This window comes from Astatotilapia calliptera, chromosome 7 (genome assembly GCF_900246225.1).
Source record: "Astatotilapia calliptera chromosome 7, fAstCal1.2, whole genome shotgun sequence".
Lineage (NCBI taxonomy): Eukaryota > Metazoa > Chordata > Actinopteri > Cichliformes > Cichlidae > Astatotilapia > Astatotilapia calliptera.
The window spans coordinates 14,099,022-14,125,956 of NC_039308.1; the positions used below are offsets into that span (position 1 = coordinate 14,099,022).

At 39.4% G+C, this 26,935-nt stretch overlaps 1 protein-coding gene across 6 annotated transcripts in view; it reads right to left on the reverse strand.

Moving 5' to 3' along the window:
• The window catches only part of LOC113025474 (transcription factor TFIIIB component B'' homolog), a 36,708-nt gene extending 11,156 nt beyond the window's left edge, over positions 1 to 25,552 (reverse strand). Inside the window, exons 1-37 of one of the 6 annotated variants that reach the window (XM_026173246.1) lie at positions 25,425 to 25,552; positions 24,472 to 24,665; positions 23,736 to 24,378; positions 23,493 to 23,596; positions 23,031 to 23,096; positions 22,283 to 22,438; positions 21,785 to 21,918; positions 19,487 to 19,581; positions 19,340 to 19,394; positions 18,852 to 18,986; positions 18,479 to 18,724; positions 18,196 to 18,259; positions 17,937 to 18,108; positions 17,724 to 17,836; positions 16,684 to 17,068; positions 16,385 to 16,519; positions 14,781 to 14,817; positions 14,573 to 14,686; positions 11,644 to 14,474; positions 11,364 to 11,418; positions 11,092 to 11,245; positions 10,863 to 11,001; positions 10,733 to 10,766; positions 10,538 to 10,639; positions 10,193 to 10,424; positions 9,794 to 10,103; positions 9,605 to 9,696; positions 7,813 to 7,939; positions 5,897 to 6,096; positions 5,650 to 5,696; positions 5,521 to 5,574; positions 5,252 to 5,369; positions 4,885 to 5,127; positions 4,690 to 4,784; positions 4,475 to 4,581; positions 4,249 to 4,383; positions 3,275 to 3,437 (exon numbers count right to left, since the gene is read on the reverse strand). In XM_026173246.1, the coding sequence (XP_026029031.1) occupies positions 3,275 to 3,437; positions 4,249 to 4,383; positions 4,475 to 4,581; positions 4,690 to 4,784; positions 4,885 to 5,127; positions 5,252 to 5,369; positions 5,521 to 5,574; positions 5,650 to 5,696; positions 5,897 to 6,096; positions 7,813 to 7,939; positions 9,605 to 9,696; positions 9,794 to 10,103; positions 10,193 to 10,424; positions 10,538 to 10,639; positions 10,733 to 10,766; positions 10,863 to 11,001; positions 11,092 to 11,245; positions 11,364 to 11,418; positions 11,644 to 14,474; positions 14,573 to 14,686; positions 14,781 to 14,817; positions 16,385 to 16,519; positions 16,684 to 17,068; positions 17,724 to 17,836; positions 17,937 to 18,108; positions 18,196 to 18,259; positions 18,479 to 18,724; positions 18,852 to 18,986; positions 19,340 to 19,394; positions 19,487 to 19,581; positions 21,785 to 21,918; positions 22,283 to 22,438; positions 23,031 to 23,096; positions 23,493 to 23,596; positions 23,736 to 24,378; positions 24,472 to 24,659 (8,080 nt within the window). In that variant the 5' untranslated portion in view covers positions 24,660 to 24,665; positions 25,425 to 25,552. Of the gene's footprint in view, positions 1 to 3,274; positions 3,438 to 4,248; positions 4,384 to 4,474; positions 4,582 to 4,689; positions 4,785 to 4,884; positions 5,128 to 5,251; positions 5,370 to 5,520; positions 5,575 to 5,649; positions 5,697 to 5,896; positions 6,097 to 7,812; positions 7,940 to 9,604; positions 9,700 to 9,793; positions 10,104 to 10,192; positions 10,425 to 10,537; positions 10,640 to 10,732; positions 10,767 to 10,862; positions 11,002 to 11,091; positions 11,246 to 11,363; positions 11,419 to 11,643; positions 14,475 to 14,572; positions 14,687 to 14,780; positions 14,818 to 16,384; positions 16,520 to 16,683; positions 17,069 to 17,723; positions 17,837 to 17,936; positions 18,109 to 18,195; positions 18,260 to 18,478; positions 18,725 to 18,851; positions 18,987 to 19,339; positions 19,395 to 19,486; positions 19,582 to 21,784; positions 21,919 to 22,282; positions 22,439 to 23,030; positions 23,097 to 23,492; positions 23,597 to 23,735; positions 24,379 to 24,471; positions 24,666 to 25,424 lie in introns of those variants that run through there. The other 5 variants (XM_026173243.1, XM_026173244.1, XM_026173247.1 and 2 more) reach the window with 5 other exon arrangements.
• Positions 25,553 to 26,935: the final 1,383 nt, after the last annotated feature.

Consider the following 26,935-nt stretch of genomic DNA (forward strand, 5'->3'; position numbering starts at 1 on the left):
CGTCAGCTGGTCTCTTGACTTTCTATAATGTCACTTGCAGCATTGTGGATACAGGTGGAACGATATGTTGATGCAGTAGATAACCCTTACACTCGTCCCCATGTATAGATAAATATGTTATTGCATTTTTTCCCTTTTTTTCCAGATAAGAAACAAACTGAAACACCTTATCAGATTTCAGTTCAACATAAGAGAGATTTTTTCTCCATAACACAAAGTACAAAAAATGTCACGCAAATATATCTGATTCTATGAACAGCATTAATAAATGCAGGTAGGTAGCAGGTATCAGCATGTTATATAGAATAATGCTATGTACAGTCGGGTCCATAAATATTGGGACATCGACACAATTCTAACATTTTTGGCTCTATACACCACCACAATGGATTTCAAATGAAACGAACAAGATGTGCTTTAACTGCAGACTGTCAGCTTTTATTTGAGGGTATTTACATCCAAATAAGGTGTAGGAATTACAACAGTTTGCATATGTGCCTCCCACTTGTTAAGGGACCAAAAGTAATGGGACAAAATATGAACCATAAATCAAACTTTCACTTTTTAATACTTGGTTGCAAATCCTTTGCAGTCAATTAAAGCCTGAAGTCTGGAACACATAGGCATCACCAGACACTGCGTTTCATCCCTGGTGATCTCTGCCAGGTCTCTACTGCAACCGTCTTCTGTTCCTGCTTGTTCTTGAGGCATTTTCCCTTCAGTTTTGTCTTCAGCAAGTGAAATGGATGCTCAATCGGATTCAGGTCAGGCAATTGACTTGGCCATTACAAAACAGTCCACTTCTTTTTCTTCAAAAACGTTGGTTGCTTTTGCAGTATGCTTTAAGTCATTGTCCATCTGCACTGTGAAGCGCCGTACAATGAGTTCTGAAGCATTTGGCTGAATATGAGCAGATTTTATTGCCTGAAACACTTCAGAATTCATCGTGCTGCTTTTGTCAACAGTCACATCATCTATAAATACAAAAGAACCAGTTCTACTGGCAGCCATACACGCCCATGCCATGACACTTACACCACCATGCTTCACTGATGAGGTGGTATGCTTAGGATCGTGAGCAGTTCCTTTCGTTCTCCATACTCTTGTCTTCCCATCACTCTGGTACAAGTTGATCTTGGTCTCATCTGTCCATAGGATGTTGTTCCAGAACTGCGAAGACTTTTTTAGATGTCGTTTGGCAAACTCTAATCTAGCCTTCCTGTTTTTGGGGCTCACCAAAGGTTTACATCGTGTGGTGAACCCTCCGTATTCACAATGGTGGAGTCTTCTCTTGATTGTTGACGTTGACGTTGACACACATGCACCTACCTCCTGGAGAATGCTCTTGATCTGGCCAACTGTTGTGAAGGGTGTTTTCTTCACCAGGGAAAGGATTCTTCGGTCATCCACTGCAGTTGTTTCCTGGTCTTTTGGTGTTGCTGAGCTCACCAGTGCGTTCCTTCTTTTTGAGAATGTTCCAAACAGTTGTTTTGGCCATTCCTAATGTTTATGCTATCTTTCTGATGGGTTTGTTTTGTTTTTTCAGCATAATCATGGCTTGCTTCACTAATAGTGACAGCTCTTTGGATCTCATCTTGACAGTTGACAGCAACAGATTCCAAAAGCAAATAGCTCACTTGAAATGAACTCTGGACCTTTTATCTGCTCATTGTAATTGGGATAATGAGGGAATAACACACACCTGGCCAAGGAACAGCTGAGAAGCCAATTGTCCCATTACTGTTGGTCCCTTAACAAGTGGGAGGCACATATGCAAACTGTTGTAATTCCTACACCTTATTTGGATGTAAATACCCTCAAATAAAAGCTGACAATCCGCAGTTAAAGCACATCTTGTTCGTTTCATTTGAAATCCATTGTGGTGGTGTATAGAGCCCAAAATGTTAGAATTGTGTCGATGTCCCAATATTTATGGACCCGACTGTAAACCTGATATGTAGCCTCCACCCATTCATAAGAATGGAGACTGAGTTTGATTCAATTTCACTTTGTTTGTCTAGCTCTATTGTATTAAAACACAGGTGTGACTGCAACTATGTTAATCTGTATTTTCTTTGTCAGTCATGCAAAGAAATATGAGGAGGTGGCATACTGTATGTGTTGCATATTTACTGTATGAATCTGCACCCACTGATACAGCAAACCTTGTAATGTGTTAGTTAACCACCAGCTTAAATGCAGAGGCCTGGCTTTGCCTTGAAGCAGCCATTTAGTCTTTCTCCCAGCTTTCCTGCCTTCTCACCATTGTCCTATCAAAATAAAAGCTAAAAAGCATCGCCCAAAAATAAGAATGAAGTTAGAATGAAGCTAATTATGAGTTACTTGATTTCCACGCTGCTACTTTCTGATTTGATTTTCTTTTTGTGCTCCTGGAACCTTATCAAAAACAAGATTGTGCATCTTAGAATAATACTTTTACGTTTTGGCAAAGCCCTGCTATAACTTAGCACTAGGCATGAAAACCTACAACATTCTCAGTAATCAGGCCTCAACACGATACTGCAAGCAACTATCAACTATCTTATGTATGCAGACTGAAAAAAAAAGTGGGGAAAACAACTACCGTGGCTCCGCCCAAAGACGATAAAAGTTAATGAAATCATATCGTCACTTTTTCCGTACATCCAATTGAAACCAGAAGTTCTTACAGCCGAGATACACGTGAATACTAATAAACAGATTGTGATATGAGGTTATTTCACCTACCGGTTGCACCTTCTTTGTTTAATGAAGATATAAATGCTGTCTTTTTTGTTTTTAAACTCCTTATGTTTCAAAAAAGCATCATAAAAAATCCAAAGTTGCAACAGAACAACAAATCGTGTGATCAGTTTCAGATGTCTATGGGCTTGTGAACTGTGCTGCACATGTGCTTTTTGGTGCATGCACACCTCCAAAACATTTCATTACAATCATCCTGCAAGTTTGATATCGTATTTTGGGGGATTATGCAAGCTTGGCAGAAGTGTGAACTTTCTTTGTTCAAAGAGTGTTCACACTTGTTGGTTTAGTTTGGTGCACACCCTGTTCTTGTATAAACGTACTCATAATTTCGTTGAAGTAAAAACAGGACAGACCAAACATCCCTGTAACGTCTCCCTTGCAAATCCAGCGTCACTCTGTGTAAAGATTGTGTAAGAAGTTCTGCTGGTAGGTCATGCCAGGGATTTGAATGTCTGTGCTTGTAAAGCCCAAAGAACTTAAAAAAACAAAAAAACAAGCAAAAGAAACAAAGAGTTCATTCAGGCCTCACTCATGCTATAGATGTGCTGACAGAGGGCCTTCCTCCAGTGCTGTGTGTCTTCAAGTGTGTATGTGGTAAGCACATAAGTTATGTCCTCCCCTTGACGTTGTGTATTGATGTATATTTTCTGGCAATTGGCAGGATCTCTGTCAGACATACAGACAACGGTATCCTGGGAGGAAAAACAAAGAATAAGCTGAGACACTGCAGGTAGCCTCAACGCTACAGCTGATCTACTGAAATACCTTTTGTATTACCTAAATGGCTTCATCACAGGCAATAAACTGCTCATCACTGCATTCCATACTGCATTAAAAAGGCTGAATGGTCATTGTTAACTAATAGAGAGAAATTCCATGGTATGTTTCCATGATGCTCACCTGCAAAAGCTGCCAAGCTTCGTGTTGTGGGTATGCTGCTCTGAGCATACCCACAACACAAAGTCACCATTTAATTGTATCACATGTTAAAATTGAGCTTCTCAAAAACAAGGCTCCCTGAAAATCTCACACGTAAAGAGAAAATCTATACTCAAGTGTTTGCAGTTCAGATTTTCTTCAGTTGAACCTAGTCTGTCTTGTGGTGAGTCTATCCTTGCAACAGTGGTGATTCTGATACACCAACATCTTTTTAAAAAGAGCTCGTAATCTCAGTGTTGTTCCCTGCCGAAACAGAAAATTATTTTTAGTTTTAAAAGGGTAGAAATAAGAGGGGATTCAAGGAGATGCTATCTTTTTTTTTTTTATCTCTAGCTTTGAACATACATGACTGATTTTAATTAGAGCTATCTATATAATTTTAAAAAAGCTGTTTTGAACTGTGCAAAATATTTCAGTCTCCTCACCCTTACAACACTTTTCCTCTCCACTAAATAATTCGTCAGTGCACTCTAGTGGCCTTGGTGTGTAATTATAATCAACACTGGCAAAATGCTAAATGAATCACTGCCTTTATTCATCAGACTTTGCTTGTTTAGAACCAACCTTTGTGATTGGAATCTCAAGCAAGGGATTGTCCTCAGACTCCAGGCCTTCTTGACTTTGATAACAGAGAAGGGCTTGCCTCTTGAGGACACCATAGACAGTTTCAGAATAATTACAGTCCTCTTCTGAGCTGAGCTGAGCAAGAGCAGTGAGAAAAGTCATAATGTGAATAATAATGATAAATGAATAACAATATTGAACAATTAAAAAAAAAAAATTCTGTCACCTTGATTTTGATTTGGCCACTTATCACTGGCTGAATCATGCACAGAGGCTGAGCAACTAAGCAACAACACATACTTCCGTACAAAGGCAACCAGAATGGATTATCCTCTGGCAAAACATTTAAAAGGATTAGGAATTTTAAAAAGATTCATTATTTATGTATATTTAGATTTTAAGGAGGAGAGAGGAGAGGAAATGACAGGACAGGAGACTCACCTGTCGCTGAAAGTGATAAATCGTGCGTTTTGAAACCTTCCCGGACATGCTCAATTCTCAGGGTTGTGTGAGCCAAAAGGTTGTACTTAGGTCCCCTTGAGAAAGAAAGAACTTTGCACAATCATTCTTTTTTTTGTTGTTGCTTTTTTTTTCCAAGCGACACCATAAAATGTTTCCTTATAGTGTCATACTCACAGTGCCAACAGGTCAGGTGATAATGTTGGTGGCACGCTTCCGGATCTTACATCTCCACTGGAAATGGATCCGCAAACAGCTGCAGACTCGAATGCAGCACGGATCTTTTTCCCAGAGGAGCATCCCAAAGAGCCCCCCAGACGTCTCACTCTCCAGGATCCTATGGCCCCAGGGGAGAATTCATCGACCACGCAACTGCTGTACAGCTCAACGCGAAGCTGAAACCCTGGACTTACCTCGTTGCTGCTCACACAGAGAAAATGCATTTACTTTTTTTTTTTCAACAAAAGCTTGCGAATGTGTTTTTAAGGAGGATGAGAAAGCAGAAACTTAGCTTTCAAACTGAAATAAAAAACACTTGACTCACAATATTATAGTGTCTTCAAAACAGATGTCAGTTAGTGTCCTGTCTACCATCACCAGGTCAGTGTCATGGATCTCTGTGCCACACTGGATCAGGCAAAATACGGCACAGCGATGTAGTTCTGAAAGTAAGAACTTTAGGTAAACACTTGTTATATATTGGGAATGAAGAATATTTTGTGTGTTTAGCCAGTACATAGGGATTTAGTGCACATAGTGTAAACCAAAAAATGCACCAGATGCTATCACATGCTCTTTTTCATTTTGACTTACCTCCTTTGTTTTTGAAGTACTCTGAGTCTTTCCACATGAGGGGGATTCGCAGGTCTAGAGAGTGCACATCATGGTGTTAGAAATGTAAAAGGCTAGTTGAAGTACTTTTAGAAATCTTTTAAAACACACCTGAAAGTGCTACTTTTCCTGTACATGGCACCAGATCGTCAGATGGCCTGCAGTAAATCACGTAGTATGTCAATCAACCACACAGAATAAGGTTAGGTTTGGGGTTGGGGTCCATTTAAACAGTCAGCTTAGCTGAACTCTAATTGCTAGCTAGAGGCATGGATTTTTGCAGAAACATGATTTGTTTCTATTCTATGATACAAGTGTATATTTACATCATCCTCAGTATATAGTTCAATTATCTGACCTGCATCCCACACTTTGTAGGATTTGTACTTTCCTCATCCTCTGTAGTTGGCTGAGCAAGGCCAGAATGCGGGTATTGCAGGTTAGGAGGCTCTTGGAGGCCTCCAGGGCCTGCTCTCTTTGGGAACATGCTGCCAGTAGCTTGCAAGCTCCTTCACGCATGCGTACCTCCCTCTCAATGTGCTGAAGCACTGCAGTATCCTGCCACAGATTTGTGTAAAAGAAAAGACAATGATATCAGAATTCAAAGGGCTACATCTTACATCATTTTAGAACTATGATCTTATGTACATTGTCGAAGATTTTGTGCTATTGACTTTAATTACCAGCTGTTACATAAGAGCTCAGAAGATGTTGGTGCATCACTTTAATCCTTGGATATATAAGCAGTGCCAAGGTTCTTGTTAAAGGTTTGTGTTAACAAGGATGTTTTTGAGAAGTATAAATATAGTAGTGTGTTTCAAGCACAAAGTGCATGTGCAGCAGATTGAATTCCTTCAAGGAATTCTTTATGCACCATCCACTTAGAAGCACATTTCCTAATGAGCTTTTCTCTGTTTGAGAGTACTGGTTTATTACTCCACAATGTGGGCATTACAACATAAAGATCTAAAGTGCACGTGAGTAGACACACATCAGGAAGCATGACTATCAATAGTAAATTTCCAATCATTATGTACTTACTGCTGTTAACTATCAGACCTGTTTGACAAAGAACTCTTATTCACACTCCTCTGAAGTGATTAACAAGTCATCATTTGAGGTGAAGTACAGCTTTAATGATCAGAGGACTGTTGCATAATTCAGTCATGTTTTCTGAGTCTAAGCCTTGTTGGTATGTGTAATTCACTATGAACAGAGCTCAAATAATTAAACAAACTCTAGTTTTAGAGTTGTTTTTCTCCCAGATCTAGAAATATGTTTTAGTAATTTAATTTTTCTTTCACATATAGTACAGTGGCAAATGTGTGCATGGAAAATGGGAAATAGGTTAAGCAATTAATTGAAACTTGCAAACATTAATTGAAATATATTATAAAGGCAAAATCATAGTTTGTGTTATTTTATTGAGCTTGAAAGCCAGTATTCGGTATGACCACTTTTATCCTTGATCACAGCCTCGGTTCTCTTAGACAAGCGTTCTTGTAACGTCTTTGTCTTCAGGAATAGATCTCCGGGCTTCTTGAAGAACAATCAAAGCTTTTCTTTGGATGTGGGCTGCTTTTTGTTCTGTATCAAGATGATCCCACACTGCTTCAAGGATCTTGAAGTCTGGGTTCAGAGGAGGCCAATCCATGACTGACAGCATATCATTATTTGTTTTTGTAAACTAAACTAACTAAAAATGTCAATGTCACAGGCCAGTTTTTGCATTGTTTGGCATAGCTACGGCTTTTCTTCCTGTATTCTCTTCCTTAAGAATTGGTGATTCTTACTCTTTATTTCTGATTAAGTTTCAGTGAGCAGTAGATGGATCATCTGAAGGGCCACCTGCATGTCTCAGGTCCTGTGTCAAGTCTTTGCTTTATTTTATTCCCCCTTTCTTAATGAATGCTGTTTTCTGCTGTAGATAGTTTTTAGGCCTGCAACATCTTCTTTTATGCTCAGCTGGTCCAGTTTCCTCAATTTCTTTGAGGTCACACTTCACACCATGCTAGCTAAATAGTTTTGGCATTCTGATGAGTTTTTGCAACAAGGTGCTAAAAATACCATTTAAAATTGTTTTGGTTTTTTTGATAGGCTGTCTGTTATGCATGGACATCATTCCTTGTTCAGATATTTATAGATCTATGAAGTTAACAATTAAGGTTACATTTTACACCTAGATTTTTAGATATCATCAAAAGTAATGTATCAAATCACTATTTACATTAATCTAAAAGTCAGTCAATATAAAAATAATATGGTTTTACTAACCTGCGTATTATTATTCATCTTCCTTGTGTGCAGGACGTAAGAGGACTGTTCCACCACCGCTGAGTCAGGAAGTACACTGAGCGAACTGATAATCTCATAGCTGAGTGAAACGGCGTTAAGAGTGGACCTGCAGACGGAGCAGTCAGTTGCTCAACAGAGAGATCAAAACAGTCTTAAGCCTCCCTACAAGAGGTTGCAGCATGAGGGATTAAAGTCTCAAACGTTTTAGTCTTTTAGCCATCAGCTCCAGCATAAGTACCACAAACACCTAAATATAGAGCAATTCAAACACGGGCAAACCATAAAATATAAGAGAACTATTTTTGTTCAGAACAATGATACCGTTGGGGAACAACAATAAACAAGGGAACATTGTAAATATGCATCCAGTATCCAAAACTACATGACATATTTGCCAACCTGTTATAGATTATCATGAAATTAATGGCGACACTCAAAATAAACCAGGGCTTGTCAATTAAACACATTTTCGGCTACCTTTGTGGCAAACTAGGGAGAATTACTGCATAGCAATGAGGTGATCCTGAAGTAGTGTGCAGGGCTTCACTCTTGTTAAAATTTACAAAGAACTGGTAAGTAATGGTGAAGTGGTACTTGAGTAATGAGAACTAATCAGCAGCACATGTTGGGGTAACATATAATAGATGATTAGCAGTTTTAATGCCACAAATTATGATTACTTGGGTTTAGCAACTTGTCATTATCTAGTTAGTACAAGGTGCCTGGATCAGCAGTTGTAAGGGAAGTGATGCTCAACATGTTAGCTTACAGTTAGGTCCTAACTCATTCTTAAGCATCTTTGTTATCATTTGCTTTTTTGTTTCATCAGCAGGCTGTAAACCCATTTTCAACAGCAAACTAGCATGCATGTACATTAAGACAAGACAAATCTAGGTGTAATACTTTTTATTCAGATCTTACAGAATTACATCTTTCACTTTCAGTGAGCCAATGTAACCCTTAGGGTAGAAAACACAATGTGTTTTTATGAAACAAGAAGTCAAACGGTGCATAACTGTGTGGTACAGTCACTATTTCAACACTATATATAAACATATTAACATACAGCAGAAACTCTTTGATAGTTTGATTATTCTGTTTTGAATGGGTTCCTTTTTTTTTTTTTTAAACAGAATTTCTGTCTTTATTTTCCACATATGTTACATTTCTAAAGTACACAGAAGAGACATTAAAAAAGGCTTTACACTGAAATGTACAACTGTACATGGTCTTAATCTACCGAACTGTGTTTTTCTTCCTGAGGTCAAAGTCATCTGAAAATTAATCAAGAACGGACAAAAAATATATATATATATAAAAAAAAGAAGTTGCTACCATGTACAGTATTTACAAATTCACAGTTGTATCAAAAGGAAGAAAAAAAAATAGGTAAGACATCTGAGGTTTGAAGTATTTTTTATGAAAAATTCAGCAAAAGCTGCCACCACTTCAGTCAAACTATGAGTCACAAATGTTGTTATCCATTTGTACAGTGCTTTAATATTTAAACTAACGGAGGTTTAAAATGTTGTTTCAACAAGCTGATACTCTAGTAAATGTTTGCAAATGTGAAACTGCATTCATCAGTATGGTGAAGAAAGAATTAAAACTAAAAGCAAAAACAACAACAACAACTTTTCAGTTATAAATTATTATTTACAGAAATAAAAATTTGAAAATTCATGCATGCTAGTTTGCTGTTGAAAATGGGTTTACAGCCTGCTGATGAACAAATTCCACTTCTTAATCCAACTACGTAGGTGGCTTTTACCCCTCATCCACTTCTGTGAAAATGTTGGTTAAGAAGTACTGAGACACACTGGTGGGCTCCTCTTCAAGAGCACAGCTGTCCACACAGTCATCCTGCTAAGAAGGAACAAAACAGAGCACATCTCCATGTGAGCGTGTATGAATTACACTGAATGGAAAAACAGCTTCAATCCACCTGTAGCTTTCTTACCTCTGTGCACTGTGAAGTGCTAGGATCTGGGCTCCTGGGACTTTGATCACAGGTCTCTCTGATGTTCACTGCTGTTTGTGTTAGCAGTGTAATCGATGCTGGACGGGTTTCTTTTAGTGTCTGTGTCAAGCTTTGTGTGGAAGGGACATCATGTGATGTGGAGGCTACAGGCTCTAGCAAAGACTGTTGTCCTTCAGTCAGTGGCGTTTTAAGCTTAGATCGCTTGGAAACTGGTTTGCTAGGTGGAAGATTTTGTGGAAGGCTGGTTTTCTTTGTTACAGAAAGCGAGGAAAGAGAACCTTTGGGTTTTCTGTTAGATATTAGGAAAAATTAAACGTTTCTCAATAATTGATAGAAGCCAATGTGAATTTTTTCAAAATGAAACCGTTCTTCACCCACCTCACACGCCTCTGTGAAGTTTGAGCTTCTAAGCTGCTGGTAGTGCCTTTTCCATCTGTCACAATCTCCTCATCACGGCTGCAGCTTCCCCTTTGTGCTTCCATGACAGCATCACTGGCTTTTGGCTCCTGGGTGGTGTTTGTTTGGGTAGGCGCTGACTCCGCTGCTTTCATTGACTTGGTCTTGCTGGTTTGTTTTCTCCTCGCTGCATTAGGTTTAACTTGCAGTTTGGCTGGTTGAAAGATTCATACAGGGTGAAAAAGCAACATTTAATGTTCACATTAGAAAAATGTTCACACATTTTTTAAAGTGCATTTGGTGAGTATGTATTTATCCTCTGCATACCTCTTCTTCCAATACTTGTTTGTCTCTGCTTGTTAAGTGCTGCTTCGGGCTCATTATTGTCCACGGCATCTGGAAACTTTGGTGGATTGTCTGTAGTATGTTCTGCTCAATTAAAGCACAAAATTAAAGTTACACAGCATGAATCAGCATGACAATCAGTAGCTTGAAAGTGACAGAATAATGCAGTCACTCTACCCTGTGGATCCACTGTTTTCTGAATGTTATGATCCTGATGGATGGAAAAACACAGCATGTGAAAAAGATTTAAAAAAATAAAAAAATCACATTCTGACCGCCAACAGTTCTTCTTTAGAGCTTTACTTACAATCAGTGTAGATGGGTTCAGCACAGTCTCTTCCACACTGATGAGGCCTGTCACACTCTTTATCTCTTTGAACATGGGCATGGGGACATTAGACAGAGACCCCTCTCCTGCCGCTGCCACACTCTCTCCAGAAACACCACTAAAGGATGAAGAAAGGCACAGAATTAGACACCAAACTAAACAGACTACATGCTTGCTCACACAGCTAATTGATTAAAAGCAGACAAACCTTGGTTGAGGTATTGATGACTCTGCTACAGAAAGACAAGAGGGGTTCTCAGTTGCACTGTTCACCACCTCCCCTGATGAGGACAGCGGGATCTCAGTCAGAGAGAGGATGAAAAATGGTTCGTCGGGATCTGAAGGCACCTTCTCTGGCAGCACTGAAATTTAAAAAAAGAAAAAAACCAATAAATAAATAATCAAATTAAGAAGAACATTATATAAAGTTTACACAAAACTTAAGTGATATGACTGGAACATAATATATGATTGACTTACTCTCTTGAAATATTGGAAAACTTTGGATGTCGTTTGTACTTAATGTTGATGTATTCTAGGATTAGGAGAATTAGAGAAACATTTAAGGAAACTCAAGAGAGACTTTTTCACTTTAAAACTACTGACTACCGGAGAATACCTCTAACTACCCCTGTTAGAATTGGATATATAATATTAACTTGTATTAATTAGCAAGTCTTGACACAACATTAACAGATTTGATTGCAAAGCTTGTAAAAGGATTAAAGACCAGACAAAACAGAGTCATTATTGAGCTTACCTGGGTAGAAGACACTTGGTTCACAGGAACCAGAGGGACTTCAGAATTACTTGAATGATGGTCATGTTCACTTTGTTGTTCATTAACTTGTGCCAAACATCCAAGAGGAGAGCTGGGATCATTTGGATGGGGATCCTTACTGTCTAAGGTGCCCAGTTCTTTCTCCGAGTCTACAGGTTGAGATGTTACTGAACAGACTTCTACATTTATTGAACAATGTCCTGATGTTAGGTTTTTCTCTGGCAATTTCACAGATTTCTGTGCATCATTATTGTCCCCAGGGTCTTGTGCTGGTGCTATATTTGAGATTGTATCAACATGTTCTGCAGATTTACTGATATCAGCTGGCTGTAGTTTTGTCTGTGTAATTCTAGAGGATGATCCCAAATTGGGTTTCGGTTTGACCTTGGGAAACCGCCGCAATCTTTGTGGGATATTTTGTTCCAAGCTCACTGCGCTTGACATTGGGCCACATACAGCATCTGTCTTTTCCCTCTCTGATGAAGATATTTCCTCTCGGCATTTATTAGAAGAGCCAGATTCCAGTGATGGTTCAGAAACTGAATAAGCATCAGGACTTTTAAATTCATTTGATTTTTCTGGAGAGGTAGGACTGCAAGATGGCTGGGCTTCTGCATCTTTCATTCTGTAGTCACTTGATTCAGACACACAAGTCTGGCTACAGGGTTTTTCCACAACCTGCGTGTGTATAACAGGGTCTTTTGTGGATTTTAAGTTTGACTGCATAGTTCTTGGTGTTTGTGGCAGGTTTGGTTTGGGTTTGATTTTTTGCAATCGACGACTCCTCAACTGAGAAGCAGCTTCACTCTTTTCTTGATTAAGCGGTGACTCTTGAACAGGTGCAACAAGAACAGCCTGGTGGACGCTGCTCTCTTGGGGTGAGGCTGATTCTGCATCACCTGCTTCCCCAGCTTGTGAGACTGTGACTGCTGAGTCAGGTGCTACCACATTTTTACAACTACTCACAGATGTGGTAATACAAGGCATATTTTTTTCTGGATCAGATGCTGACTTTGTCTCGCTGCTGACCTGATCCCTGCTGGGTTCAAATTGTGATGCAGAGAGGTTCACGTTTTCTGAGGCACTCTGATCTGAAGTTGCTGCACCCAAGTCTAGTCTAACATTTGTTAAACTAGACTCCTCATTTGTTGATAGCTCCTCCGAGAGTGTAGGTGTAGAAACTATATTTATTGATGGTTTTAAAACTGAAGCAGGGTCAGCGTTTTCACTCAGTTTTTCGGAGGACAGGGTGCATACTAGTTGTGGTTCCACCTTTGCTGTTGTTTTTTCAGGTGATCTCATGTTTGAAGTTGGGCTTAAGTCCTTCTCTAAAACCGATTTTACAGTTTGAGGTTTAAACCTTGAAATTCTTGAGGACTGTGCTAAATTTGGTTTAGGTTTGACCTTTTGCATTCGACTCCTTCTAGATGGTGAAGGAGTTGTGTCTTTGTTCACTTCTTTTTGCCTGACAGGTAAATCTTCTGGATGTGAAACACATGAAGGAGGTTTCTCGGCGCTCTCTTGACCTGGTTCTGATTCTATGCATGGCTCCTGTTCAACTTTTGAGATCGCCAAGTCTGATGTTGCTGAATTATTGAAAACACTCTTGGCTGTTTCAACACAGGACTGAACTTTTTCCTCTGTGGGCTCAGATGACGACTTTGTGTCATTAGTGACTTGATTCCCTTTGAGATCAAACTCAGATTCCAAGTTCTGGCATTGTGAGGGACCGCAATCCGTTATTACTGCACCTAAGTCCGGTCTACCATCTGTGGTTGTTGGTAAAAGAGTATCTACACTTTCTACATGTTTTTCAGGAGAAGCAGAGCATGATGATCGTGGTTGTTCATCCTCTGTGGTTAAGCATCTTGATTGTTTGCGAGATTTGGGGTCTTGCGTTGGGATGGGGTCTCTCTCTTCAGGCTGCTTTGTGGTTTGGGATTTAGATCTTGCAGTTCTTGATGTCTGTAGCAGATTTGGCTTGGGTTTGAATTTTGGTAATCGACTCCTTCTAGATTGGCAAGTATTAGAGACTTCACTTTCTCCTTTTTCAGTGACAGATAATTCTCCTGCGTGTGTTTCACCCGTAGGTTTATCACTGCTCTCCTTGGCTGGGGACACAATTGAACATAACTCCTCTTCAACCTCTGTGATGAGTGAGTCAGAGTTTGGCGGATCCTTAAAACCAGTCTCAAAAGGTTCAACATGGGAAGCAAGTTTTTCATCTGTGGGCTCAGATAATGACTTTGTCTCTCTCGTGGCCTGATCCCTATGTGGTTCAAATGTAGATTCAGAAAAGCTGTGACTCTGGAACTGGATTTCTGCAACTGATTCAACCCCAACAATATCTGGTTGACTCTCAGATGGCTTTGCTGTTAGTTTAACTTCAGTAGAGGAAATGTCAGCTTTTAGCAATGCTGGAGAACAGTCTTTAATGTTAGCAGATTCTCTGTGGCTTTCTTCAGCTGTCCTTGCTGCAGATATATCTGGTTGGGATTTGGATTGTACAGTCCTGGAGACTCGGCTAAGGTTAGGTTTAGGTTTTATTTTGGAAAAGTGACCTCTCTTAGTTTGTAGAGTATTTTTGTTTGAACTCTCTGGATGTGGCTCATCACTGGTTTTAACTGCCATTTCATCACTGACTGTTTTGCTAACTTGTTGTTCCACAGTGGCCACAGTCGCCGATGTCTGTGTGACATCATGATCAAATGCAGACACGGAAGGAGTGGCACTTTCTTCCTGTACAGCAGCATCGGAAACAAGCCCTTTTTCTAGGTGGGTGGTTTCATTCACATCAGCTGATGCCGTCCCTGCAGTTAAATATAATGGCACATTTTACATTGACTGTTGCTCAGTCTAACAACAAATGAAACTGTCCATTATAAGGACTCTTTTCTGTCTTTCTAACCTGTTACATGATCTCGTATGTCTACTTGATTCTGTTCCGACTGAGAGACGTGACTCAGGTTTCCGATGGTCAGCAGGGTTTGAGCAGCCTCGTTGTAGCTCTGATCTTCAGATACTGAAATAAAAAGACAAACAAAAAATATGAACTTTAAATCTAAAACTATATATAAAATTCATAAGCAAATAATCATAAAACATCTTCAACATACCTTCTGCATGTTCTGAAGAAATAAATTCTATAACATCCTGCAAAGCAAACACACATATCATAAATAACACCAAAAGCTCTCCTTTCTATTCACAAAAGCTGTTTTACAAAAACATGAAGTACAGTACACTGCTTCATTTACAATATCTTTTCTACATCTGTACACATCTGTACAGATATGTACATCTACAGTTGACTGTATAGCAAATAAAGATGACATTTTAGGCACCTTTCTAATCTTATTGATCACTGAACTGGTTTACTACAAACCACATTGTTATTTATGCATGTTATAATTTTCATCGATCAGGCATAACATTATAACCACAGGCCTAATATTGTGTTAATCCTGCTTTTGCTGCTAAAACAGCCCTGGTCTGTCGAGGCTTGGACTCCAATAGAACGTCTCTAGCTGTACTGTGGTATCTGGCACCAAGATATTAGCAACTTTTAAGTCCTATAAGTTGCAAATTTGGGCTGTCCATGGATCAGACTTGTTTGTCCAGTACATTCCACAGCTGCTTAATTGGACTGCAGTCTGGGGAATCTGGGAGTCAGTCAACACCTCAAACTCCTTGTTGTGCTCCTTGAACCATTCCTGAACCATTTTAGTTTTGTGGCGGGGCGCATTATCATTCCAAATGAGGCCAAATGAAGGTGGTCTGAAACAGTGCTTAGGGAGGTGGTGCATGACAAAGTGACATCCATATGGTTGGCAGGACGCAAGGTTTCCCAGCAGAGTATTGCTCAAAACATCACACTGCCACTGGCGGCTTGCCTTCCCCCCATAGCACATCCTGGTGTTCCCTAAGTAAGAGGCGCAAATGCACCCAACCACGTGACATTAAAAAAAATGTGATTATTTGGACCAGGCCACCTTCTTCTATCAATGGTCTAGTTCTGATGCTCAAGTGGCACTTTCGGTGAAGGACAGGGGTCAGTATGTGAACCCTGGCTTGTCTGTGGTATGCACCTCCATACACTGTGATGCACTGTTTGTTCTGACACCTTTCAATTAGAACCAGCATTAAATTGTTGATATGACATACTCTAGCTCATCTGTTGGATCGGACCACACAAGCCAGCCTTGGTCATTGGTGGCCAAGGCTCACTGATGCACGTTCCCCACATGCAGCAGTGAGCCTATCAGGACCCTATCGCTGGTTCACCATTCTTCCTTCATTGACTAATACTGCAGACCGAGAAAGTCCCAAAAGAGTCTTGTCAAACTCAAATCCTTTTACATTTTGCCCTCAATTTTTTTTTTAACTTTGAGGACAAAATGTTCACTAACCCACCCAGTAACAGGTGCAATGATGAGATAATGAATGTTATTTATTTCACCTGTCTGTGGCCATAATGTTTTGCCTGATTGCTGTGTAAGTAATTCAACCACATACTGAATACATGTATTCAAAACAAAAATGGAAAGACACTGCAGAAAAAAATAAAAGGTTGAACTTACTCAGTTTTGAGCCTTTAATAATAGATAAAATTGTGTTTTCAAGATTAGTGCTCTGGAATGATAATCATTAACCCCAGATCTGTTATTGGGGTTAATGATTTAATTAACTTGGTACTACTTCTTAAGCATAGGTCACTTACAATCAACAGGTCCAACTGATGTTCACATGGTTCAGCTGACCCTGTCTCATGTTGTGCCTGCTCACAAGCAGAATCGGGGCAAAGTGCATCTTGGGAAATGCCCAAAACATCAGGCATAGTGGCCAAGATATCAAGCTACAGGTGGCATAGGAGGAGTCAGAGGAAGATTGGAATGTAAAACCATGCGCAAATAAAAAGTAAAGCAAAACATAAAAATGTTTGTCATGGGAATTATTTCAAAATAAAAAGAATGATTGGTGTTTTAGTGAGGCATGTGATGGAGAAAATGTTTATCATACCTCAGCAATTGTCTCATCCACTTCTTTAATCTCAGGACGAGGAGTGTGCAGGCCGGCAGGCACAAACGCAGGTGCACTGCTGTCTTTACTGGGGCTACCTGCGAGTTCCACCTCCTCCACTTCTTCATCCTGCCATTGATGACTGTCCTCGTCACTAAATTCTGTCTGAGAAGCTGTGAGAGTGACAAGTTTACACTTTTTGGATTTTGGGGCCAAATCATGCTGTGGTAGGATTCTCTTCTTGGCTGCCTGTTGGGATTTTGGTTTAGCAGCAGATGCAGTGGACCCAGCTGCTGAGGCTGGTGTAGTTTCAGATGCAGAGGAGTGTACTTCATCTTTGGCTGGATAAGTCAAGGGCTTGATGGGTTTAGGCACTCTACCACATCTACAAAACAAAATGAAACACTAATAAAAACACTTTATTCATGATCAATAGGAATATTGTTCTTAAATCTATCAGCCCACCAGACAATGTTAGATGACAAGAAACCCTGTATTAACAGTATTGATAATTACAAAAAACATTTTCATATGTTTCTGTAATGGTGAATCCATCAGTGTGTCTAAACTCTTTAATCAAAGTCATTTTTTTAAATGCCAAGGAATAATTTTTATTGTAATTCATCAATTTTCAAATTTACCATCTTTACAAAAATGCTGAAAAAAATAGTAAAGCACATTATTATTTTTTTATTAAGATGTCAAATTACAGCTATTTGCTTGCTTTGTGAACAGAAACATTTGTTTGATTGAATTAATTGATTAACTGTTTTGATTAATTGCTAATTTCTCAAAAAAAAGTCTAGTGTGCCGGCTGAAATCTGGGAATACAAACATGAATTCAGTTTGAAATCCTTCACTCCTGGACAAATATGCTGAACAAATATTTAATTTTTAGTTTTAAAAAAGTTTATGAGAGATTTCTAAAATATTTGTGTTTTCTTATTTTTATGAAAGGTGGTCTAACAAATTTGTTAAGCGCTGGATACAGTGGATACACGGTCAGAATGGGAGTTTTTCAGTAAATTACATTCATGTACCTGGTAGGTCTTGGAGGTTTAACTATGGCATCCTCCTCCTCCCCTTCTGAGGAAATATCATCACCGACTGGCTCCCTGCTGGCTTGGCTTAAAGATGATGCATCTTTATTTACCTACAGTAAGTTTCAGTAAAGCAAAGCCAGTATTCATAAAAAGGTTTCAAGGCTTATAAACAGAAAGTGAAATAACCTTATTACAAGTTCAACCACTTACACTCTCATCTTCTTCATCCAATGAAGTACTTTTAGCTGTTGTACAAGGTGAAGGCTTTTTACTCCATTTGCGGCCTAAAGGCAGTAGTGGTTTTGATGCTCTGCCTCGTGAGAGTTTAGCTGGCTTGATTGCAGTGTCCTTAGCTGTATTTGCATTTTGAGTTTTCTCTGACCTAAACATTTGAAAGAAACTGATTTTAATCGCAGAGATATGTACAAAAAAAATAATATTCACAGCAATATGATTTTAGTGTCATTACGTGTCTGAGTCTTTGTGGTTGTCAGGAAGCTCTGCCTCAGGATCTTCGCATACGCCGTCCTCATCTGAGAATTTAAAAGCAAAATAAAAATGGCGTGGCACTTTAACAAAAGCCAAGAAAACATGGGGAAACGAGTACTGATTTGGGGGGGGGGAAGTTATTACCCTTAATTTTCAGGAAATATTTAAAAAAACAAACAAACAGTTAGACAAAAGGTAGCTACCACGAAATCACCACATACCTACATGTTTTGTAACAACAAAACCGCTCACAGTCCCTGTACCTTGCTCAGTGCTCACTCGTTTGGTTCTCTTGTCATTTGGTTCCTCATCCAGAGCAACTTGTCTGTTCTTTCTTTTGCCTCTTTTTGTCTTAGCGTCAGAAACAGGAATTTCTCCATCATTACAGAGATCCTCATTCTCTTTCTCCCCTTCCTCTTCCTCCTCTTCCAACCCCAGGATCTCTTTCCCATCCTCATCCTCCTCATCTTCCTCCTCCACATCACTCAGTTTCCTTCCCGATTTTTTGGCTGTAGAAGGAATAAGAGCACATAGACTTTTGAATTGGGAAAAGCTAAAGGAGAATTCCCAAATATTCACATACAGCCTACAATGATCACACGAGAAAAGAAATCCCGTTGACGTACAGTATCTTACCTTTTGTCTTTCTCTTGCCCTTTTGGGACGATTTCTTCTCAGCCACTGATCTCAGTTTCTTCTTACTTCTCTGATATTCCAAAATCTTTTCTAACAGCTTAGAGAAGTACTCTATGTCCAGTTTGCGCCTCTCTCCTACAAAACAATCATCAGCCAACTTAAATTAAATTTAAGAATGTACACATAGAACGTTAATCATTCAGTTTGGCAACTGTGTAAAATGTGAAGGGAAAAAAGGGAAAAACATACAATACTGTGAACACTTGGGATTCTATAATTAACTAAACAAAAACACAGAACTTTGTGCGCGTGTGTATTTCCCACTATGCTGCATAATCTCCTCTCTCTCTAGTTATGTTACTAATTAATATTATATTCGTTCTTTTTTTGAAATTTGATATATTGTCTTTTTACCATTTTCAATTAAATATAACCTTTAAATGACATACGTGAATAATTACATTTGAAGATTATTACTAAATACTTACTGATAGCTTTGTCAATCCTCCAAACATTCTCTCGTTCTTCTTTCTTGAATTTGTTCTGAAAGATCAAATTCAAAATTGCAGTTCTGTGTATTTAGTTCAACTTTAAACTCTTTTTTCTTACCATGCATACTTGTATTTATCGCTGACCTTTATCTCTGATCGAGCTCTGTGTGGAAACAGTTGGCAAATCATAGAAAAATCTGTCCCCACCATGCTAACTGCCAGGAAGAACATGTCTGTCTCTGATGAAAACAAATTTAAGAAGAAAAGTCACAAAAAAGGCATCAAAACAAAATAATAAAAACACTTAATATGTTACCATATATGTGGCTTATCTTACCTGATAAGCCACTGTATTATAACCATTCACATGTGAAGTGCACAGCATCGACTGTGTGGTTATAATTTTCTGCATTCAATTAGACACATGCCACACTCTTAACTATTACTGCGGACTGTATATAAAAGATGGCTTCAGGACCTGAAAAGACGAGTCAGTGCAGACAAGCCTTTACCTGCAATAGGTAAAGGCTTCAAAAAAGGACTTTGCTAATCACCAAATTATATACAGTATCTATGTTGCAACAGTCCCTGACAGCAATAGCCTCCTCAGAAGAACAATGCTGCCTGCAACACAACAAAAACTGCTCAAGCAGGACTCAAGGAAAATAAAAAAGAACACAAGGAATTGATCCAACCTAAGAACTCCTCAGATCCCAATCTGATAAAGTCTCCGTGGGACGGGGAAACAAGACCCATCACACAACTAGAGCTGGGCGATATAAGATTTTTTCATATCACGATACGTTTTTTTCATTTCAGGCGATAACGATATCTATCACGATATAAGCCAAATAACTATATTTGTAAGATTTAAATGTGCCGTTGCTCACAAGTAAAATGTGAAATAATCAGCAGCTTGTTTTTATTTAAATATTTATTTCCCATAATAAGTTCAACAGGGTAGATGTACTTAAGGAACATGAGACTTTTTCAGATAAATAAAGGCAAATATTGCAAACTACACAAAAGGCAGCCGCTAAAGCGTTTAAGTTTCAAAATAGAACAAACGAAACAGACTAAATTGTCAATTCCACTTAGAAACAAAATATTAATTCTAAAAATAAATCTTAGTTTGTTTTACAGAAGAACAGACAAAACTGACTAACTTTTGTCAATATCAAATAAACTGAGAACTAAAAGGAAATTCTCAATCTCTCCTTGTTGTATAGCTTAGCTTTTCAAACAGTTTTAACAGTTACTTTAGTCTGACAAAAGCCGAATGACGGATTAGCGCTTCCAGTCAGAGACTGAGGCTACGTCCACACGTACACGGGTATTTTTGAAAACGGAGATTTTCCGTTTTCGTTTTAAAAAATAATCCCGTCCACACATAAAGGGAGAAATGAAGGAAAACGCTGCTATGAACATGCCAAAGCAGCAGGTGGCACTAGATTCCTAACCGTGCAGAAATGTTGGCCAATCAGAAGTCTAGAAGCCTCGGTGGGAAAAAGTAAACAAAGCTGGGGCATAGAAGCAGAACCGAGTCGTACGTGTGGAGGGACAGTAACTGTGTGTATATGTAAGCATTTAAACACTGCAGAGAGTAGAATTAACAGTATTGTAGAAATTCATTTCACCGAAACAATAACGTGGCGCACAGTGTGACGTCAAAAAATGCGCACACCTTTGACGCTGCGTTTTCTCAGTTTTTCTAGTCCACACGTAAATGCAAGTTTACGAGTTTTTAAAAATCTTCGTTTTCAGTGACCAAAAACGCCGTTTACGTGTGGACGAAAGGTGCAAACGCATAGAAAAATCTGCGTTTTCAAAAATACCCGGGTACGTGTGGACGTAGCGCATGCACCAGTTTATTGTATTTCCAGAGTTGCTTTCGGCACAATTTACAGTGCACACTACTCTGTTTTTTGTCAGACTTGAAATAGCCGAAATACCTTCACACTACGGAACTTCTATGGCTCTTCCGTTCGACAATCTCTCCGGCATTGGAACCATCATCTGTTTTCTCTTCGGTAACCTTCGGTCACGCTCGGTTGATTTTTCTAGTCGGCACACTCATTTCCTCCATTACCCGGGCGGTACGGTGGCTGGCTGCTTCCCAAACAAATACACATGTGCGGCTTGGCACTTGTGCTGTACGTAACAAGTCACGTGACGTGACGCTGCAGCTGTGATTGGTTCGGCTACTTAATTTGGATTGGCTGACCTTTTTTTTTTTTTTTTAAAGAGGACAAGAGCGGCGAGGTCTATCACGATAGTTGAATTTTTCTATCGAGAAAAAGTTATATCGCGATACATATCGTTATCGTTCTATCGCCCAGCTCTACATACAACTCACGTATTTGTTTCCAATGTCTCGTGCTTTTGCTCTGCAAAGCCAGTGCTGCTTTGCATAAGGTTCCTTTAATATTGTGGCTGTCTCACCTTCGCTGGTCCAGCGTTTTGCATGGTTAAGTTTCCTGAAACTTGAGTAAGTTGTAGTGGAGCCTCGTTCAAAGATGGGGTCTCGATTCTCTGCTGGGTTTGGCCCTTTGGCTCGCTGGACTTCCACAGTTAAGCTGAGAGATAAGATGAAAGGGTTTTAAAAAGCCTATAAATGGTTTGAACGTTCTACAATATCACAATAGGAAAGCAATTATTTTATATGGATGGGGCAAAATAATAATAAAATAATAATAATAATAATAATGCATACTTTATTAATCCCCTGTAGGCCGATTACTCTCTGCATTTAACCCATTGACTCAGTGAAGCAGTGAGCAGCCACCAATCCATCACAACGGTACTTTGCTCAGGGGTACCTCAGAGTAACAGTTCAGTGGATTCGAACCACCGACCTTCCAATCATGGCGCGACCACTTTACCTAATGAGCTATCCCTGCCTGGGGATACAGATCAAATGGTCTACAAATCTCTACTAACCTCTCTTCGTCAATAATCAGTGAGCCATCTTCTGCAACTTTGACTTGAGGAACCATAAGTGCTTCTTCCTGCTCTTCCTCTGCCTCCTCTGCTTCTTCCTCTGTGTTGCCCATGGTATTAGGGGGGATTTCAGGTTCCTGTGCCTGCTCTGGAGACCTTCAAACATTAAAAAAGAAGAAGAAAGAAAATAAAGAAAAATCAATTTATTATAAGCAACTGGTATACAAACTTTCTACACATTCTGAAACGTGCAGCAAGCCACAGCTTTTGAAAGACAAACTGTTTAAAATGCACTGCTGCCTCCACATTTAAGTACGCCAAAAAGTTAAAACACTTAAACCAAGTTCTCTGTTGTATCAGATGTGCAGTCACTTTTCAGTGATTCAAACAGACTGAATTAACACGTTAAAAGAATAATGTTTGGCTGGGACAAACTCAATTCTAGTGTTCAACTTTGTTTTGTTTCATTCATATTTTTTTTCATAATACTTTTTGTGATGAAAAACTGTGTTTATGACTCTTTCTTTGAGGAACAACAGATGATCAGCAATTGCACACAGTGAGAACATGGTTCATGTGTGTCCTTCTGCAGCATTAAAAAAAACATAACTTTTTAAACTTAAATATTATAAGAAAATGTGACAAAAAAAGCATGTCAAACATTGAAGTAATTTCCATTTGAATTACAGGCTTAACATAGACAAACCATTTAAAAAAAAACATGATTTAAAGAACAGGACAAACATACGCTTCTCTTCCTGGTGAAGGTGGGAGCACAGTCTCATTCTCTTGGGTCAATTCTTCTACACCAGATCTGGAAGAATTTCAAAATTCAGTTTTCTCAAGTAAAATCAGTGTTCGTCAATATAAAACATCATAAGTGAAATATATGGTACATGGACTGGACTGTTCTACAGGAGCGTACTTTATGCAACATATCTCATTCACCCATTTACACACACATTCATAAAAGCACATTTTTGCATCTAAGTGCTTTCTACCTAACATTAACACCGATGAACACATCGGAAGCAACTTGTAGCTGCTTGTCAAGGATACTTTAGCGTGCACAACGGAGCAGTCGAGCATCAAACCACCAACCTTCTGAATAGTAGACAACGTGCCTCCTGCCTGCCTCCTGAACAATGGCCTCCCCCATACTTTAACATCACATAATTACATGAATTTCACAACTTTGCAAGATACTCACGTCATTGGGTTAGACGTTGGAAGATAATGGATAAGGTCCCGCATGGTCATTTTGGCAGGATCTAAATTAAATACCTTCGAAACAGCCTTAGCTTTCTTAAGTTTCTGCAGAATCAAATGACATCACACCTTTCAGTTAACAAATCATGATAAAGCTAACAGTTTATATCTGATGAATACATTATTTAACTCAGACACCTGTGAAAAGATGGCTAAAAATGCTTAGTTAATGACAAGGACTCACTTTTTCTTTGCGTCTCTCCTCTCTGAGCAAATCTCTGAGCTTCTGAGCCTTCACAAGCCTTTGTACGTCTGATGGGTCATTTAGAAGTCTACTCAGGGAGAGTGCCGATGGTGTCAGTGAAGGCACAGTCTTTGATGATGCAAGTGTTTTGGCTTTCTCCGATAGTTCAGTAGATTCTTTGTCTGGTATGGAGGGTCTATCTGGTGGTCTGGGAGGAGCTTCCTTAACTTGTCTGTCTGAAATGTTCTCTGATTGTTTGCTACTGTCTGCTGGAAGATGGGTTTGTTCTACTGACTGTACAGCTGAGGAAACAGCTGAAGATTCTGAAGCGTCCAAAGAAATGGAGGTGGGTTTAGGTTGAATTTTAGGCAGCTTGCCGTCTTCTGAAGGCCTGCGTCGCCTTGGAGACTGGAGTCCCTTCGGAGTTGCTGTTGTTCCCGTTTGACTGGATGCTTTTGCCTTGTCAAGGCCCGCACCAGAGCAATCAACAGATGTTTGAGAGACTGCTTTGATGGGAGACTTTGGTGTCCGAGAGAGAGCAGAGGGGCGGCCAGGGGCCACTTTAGGCTTAACAGAAAATCGTTTCCTTCTTTGGACAGCCACTGAAGAGCTGGTACCATCCACATTTTGCTCACTGCCATCCCTAAACGGTAGTAAGAAAAGTTATTGTTGTCAAACATAACAAATAGTCTTAAGGCTTCTAAAATAATTCAAAGACACTTTACTTTAAACTCACACTGAAGCTGCAGCTTTTTCTGACAGGGTAATGTCGGACTTATCCGTCAGAGCACTAGCATTGTTGCTGTCCCCAACCTCCCTCTGGGCCTCACTGGCCTCCTGATTTGCTGGAGTTGCTTCCGGAGGTGCTGATCGCCCTGCTGTACTTACATTGGGACGCACACTAAATCTTGACCGACGGAACATTTTGACCTGAAAGCAAAGCTGCATCAGTACTGAACAAATAGCCATGACATCAATCTGCAAATGAAATACTGCTAAACTCCATCTAACGCCCTAATACGCCATCAAAATGTATTCAGGTATTGTAAAGGTGCTCTGGAAATCAACCAAGAAAAGATGCCCTTACAGAACAGCAGTCACAGGTGGGGATCTTTTTCTGCACCAAATCTCGTCTTTACATATAGCTTTTCAAGAAATTATTTGCTAAATAGAAATGAACACATAAACATCTCTCCATGGATGGAGTTCGACACTAATATGCATTTGCTTCGTCTCAGTGTTGACAAAAAGCAGCTTACTCTACTGCAGCTTAGGCATATTTCGCCTACAAAGTAATAAACTTCGCCTGCACAAAAAGTATTTAAATGATCTCTTCTTTTACTTAAAAATGCAAAACTCAGCTACTTTGTTTACAGGGCTGGTGACGTCGACAGTCGAGAGGCCGTTAAGTTTGATGGCAAACGCTTTAAAATCACTCGGAAACACCGCCAGACGTGGAATAAGCCAACAAACACAATTTAAACCAGTGAAAATTACGCAAAATGCAATCTTAATGGTGGAGAAAGACTGGGAAAGTGCACAAGCTGGACTCAAACTCGGGTAAAAACAGGTTTAAGCGTGACGCTCTGCATGCGTTGGGTCGCCCGTTTCATGACGTTTTGAAGCTAAGACCGCTTCACTGATATTTTTATCGCGTCCACATCTTTTACTTTACTTGTATTAACGTACCTGACTAAGAATATGTCGTTGTGTGGAAGAAATAAGCCTTCATTTACCGACGAGAAGTGGTAAGTAGCGGACCCAAAGGACACGTTAATCCACCATGTTTTAGTGACGTAATATTTTCCTGAGTGAAGGGGGTTATGGGAAATGTAGTTGGGTTCAAAGAGTTGGATGAGGTAAGACCGCGATCTCTGTAAGCAATCCTGTCTGCGCTTTACTAATAATAGTAATAACAACAACAACAAAGAAAAAGTAAAAAAGCTTTAGTGTAAAGTATAAAATATGTCTGTATGAAATGTAAGTATAAGAAAATATGTGATTTTAAATTGTGCCTGCCTTCCCTCCACCATGTTTTATCTCCTGAAAATAACCCATTTCTTTTAATTTCTTTGAGAAACAAACTAATATACATATTTAAGTAGCACGGAAATATTTGATTTTTTATGGTGGTTTATCAGGTTATGTTTACATGTAAATGTAGTCTTTAAAAAAAGAAACCAAGATTCCAGAGTACTAACTATTATATAACTATAACTATTAACTGGTTTAGCGCTACCCATTACTATAAACTGATTAAACCGATAGAATAATAACTGGTCAGCCCCATGACTGACTCTAAATCTGTGTAGGATTTATCTGTTTGGTTTAGGTAAACAGGACCTCATACACCGTGCCCAGCAATTTCTATCAAAAGAATTAATCCTTATATCAAAAATATATTGATTCTCATTCAGTTTCCTCTAATTAATCTGATTTAGCTCACTGTTTTCAGAAAGATCTTCTTTTGGTGACTCCGATTATGACAGATTATCCACCTCCACCTTTCCCTAGCATCCTCTTCTGCCACACTAACCTTCTGCGTGTCCCCCTTCACTGCATTCATCAATCTTCTCTTTGTTCTTCCTCTTTTCCTCCTGAGTGCTAGCTCCATAATCAACATCTCTTGTTATTCCTCCTCTACACATGTCCAAACCACTTCAATCTTGTCTCTTAAACAGCTCAACCTAAGCTGTCCCTCTGATGTTCTCCTTTCTAATGGTGTCCACTAGGGCTGCCACGATTAGTCAACTAGTCACGATTACGTCGACTGTCAAAATCGTCGACGACTAATTTAATAGTCGACACGTCGTTTGAAGCTTTGTAAGATCCCAAAAGACGCAGGACTAAGTAGTAGGATTTAAGAGTGTAATAACGGACTGAAACAGAAGATGGCAGCACTGCATGTACAAGGATGCCAACTGCCGTTAAACGCCGAAGAAGAAGAAACTGTCCCAGAATTCATAGCGCCCTGCTCAGTTTCCAACAATGGTGGCACCTAGTTAGTTTTAATATTACTCTTATTATTCTTTCTGGGTCACAAAATAAACGTTTAACATATTTTCAGACGAGAATGTAGCTGTGTAAACCTCAAATATCTGCTCAGTTTATCAAGACACCACATATTTTCAAAAGCGCTCCGACGTTTTCGGAGAGGTCTGTTACCCACTAGCTCGTTAGCTAGCCGGGGTTACAGGCTC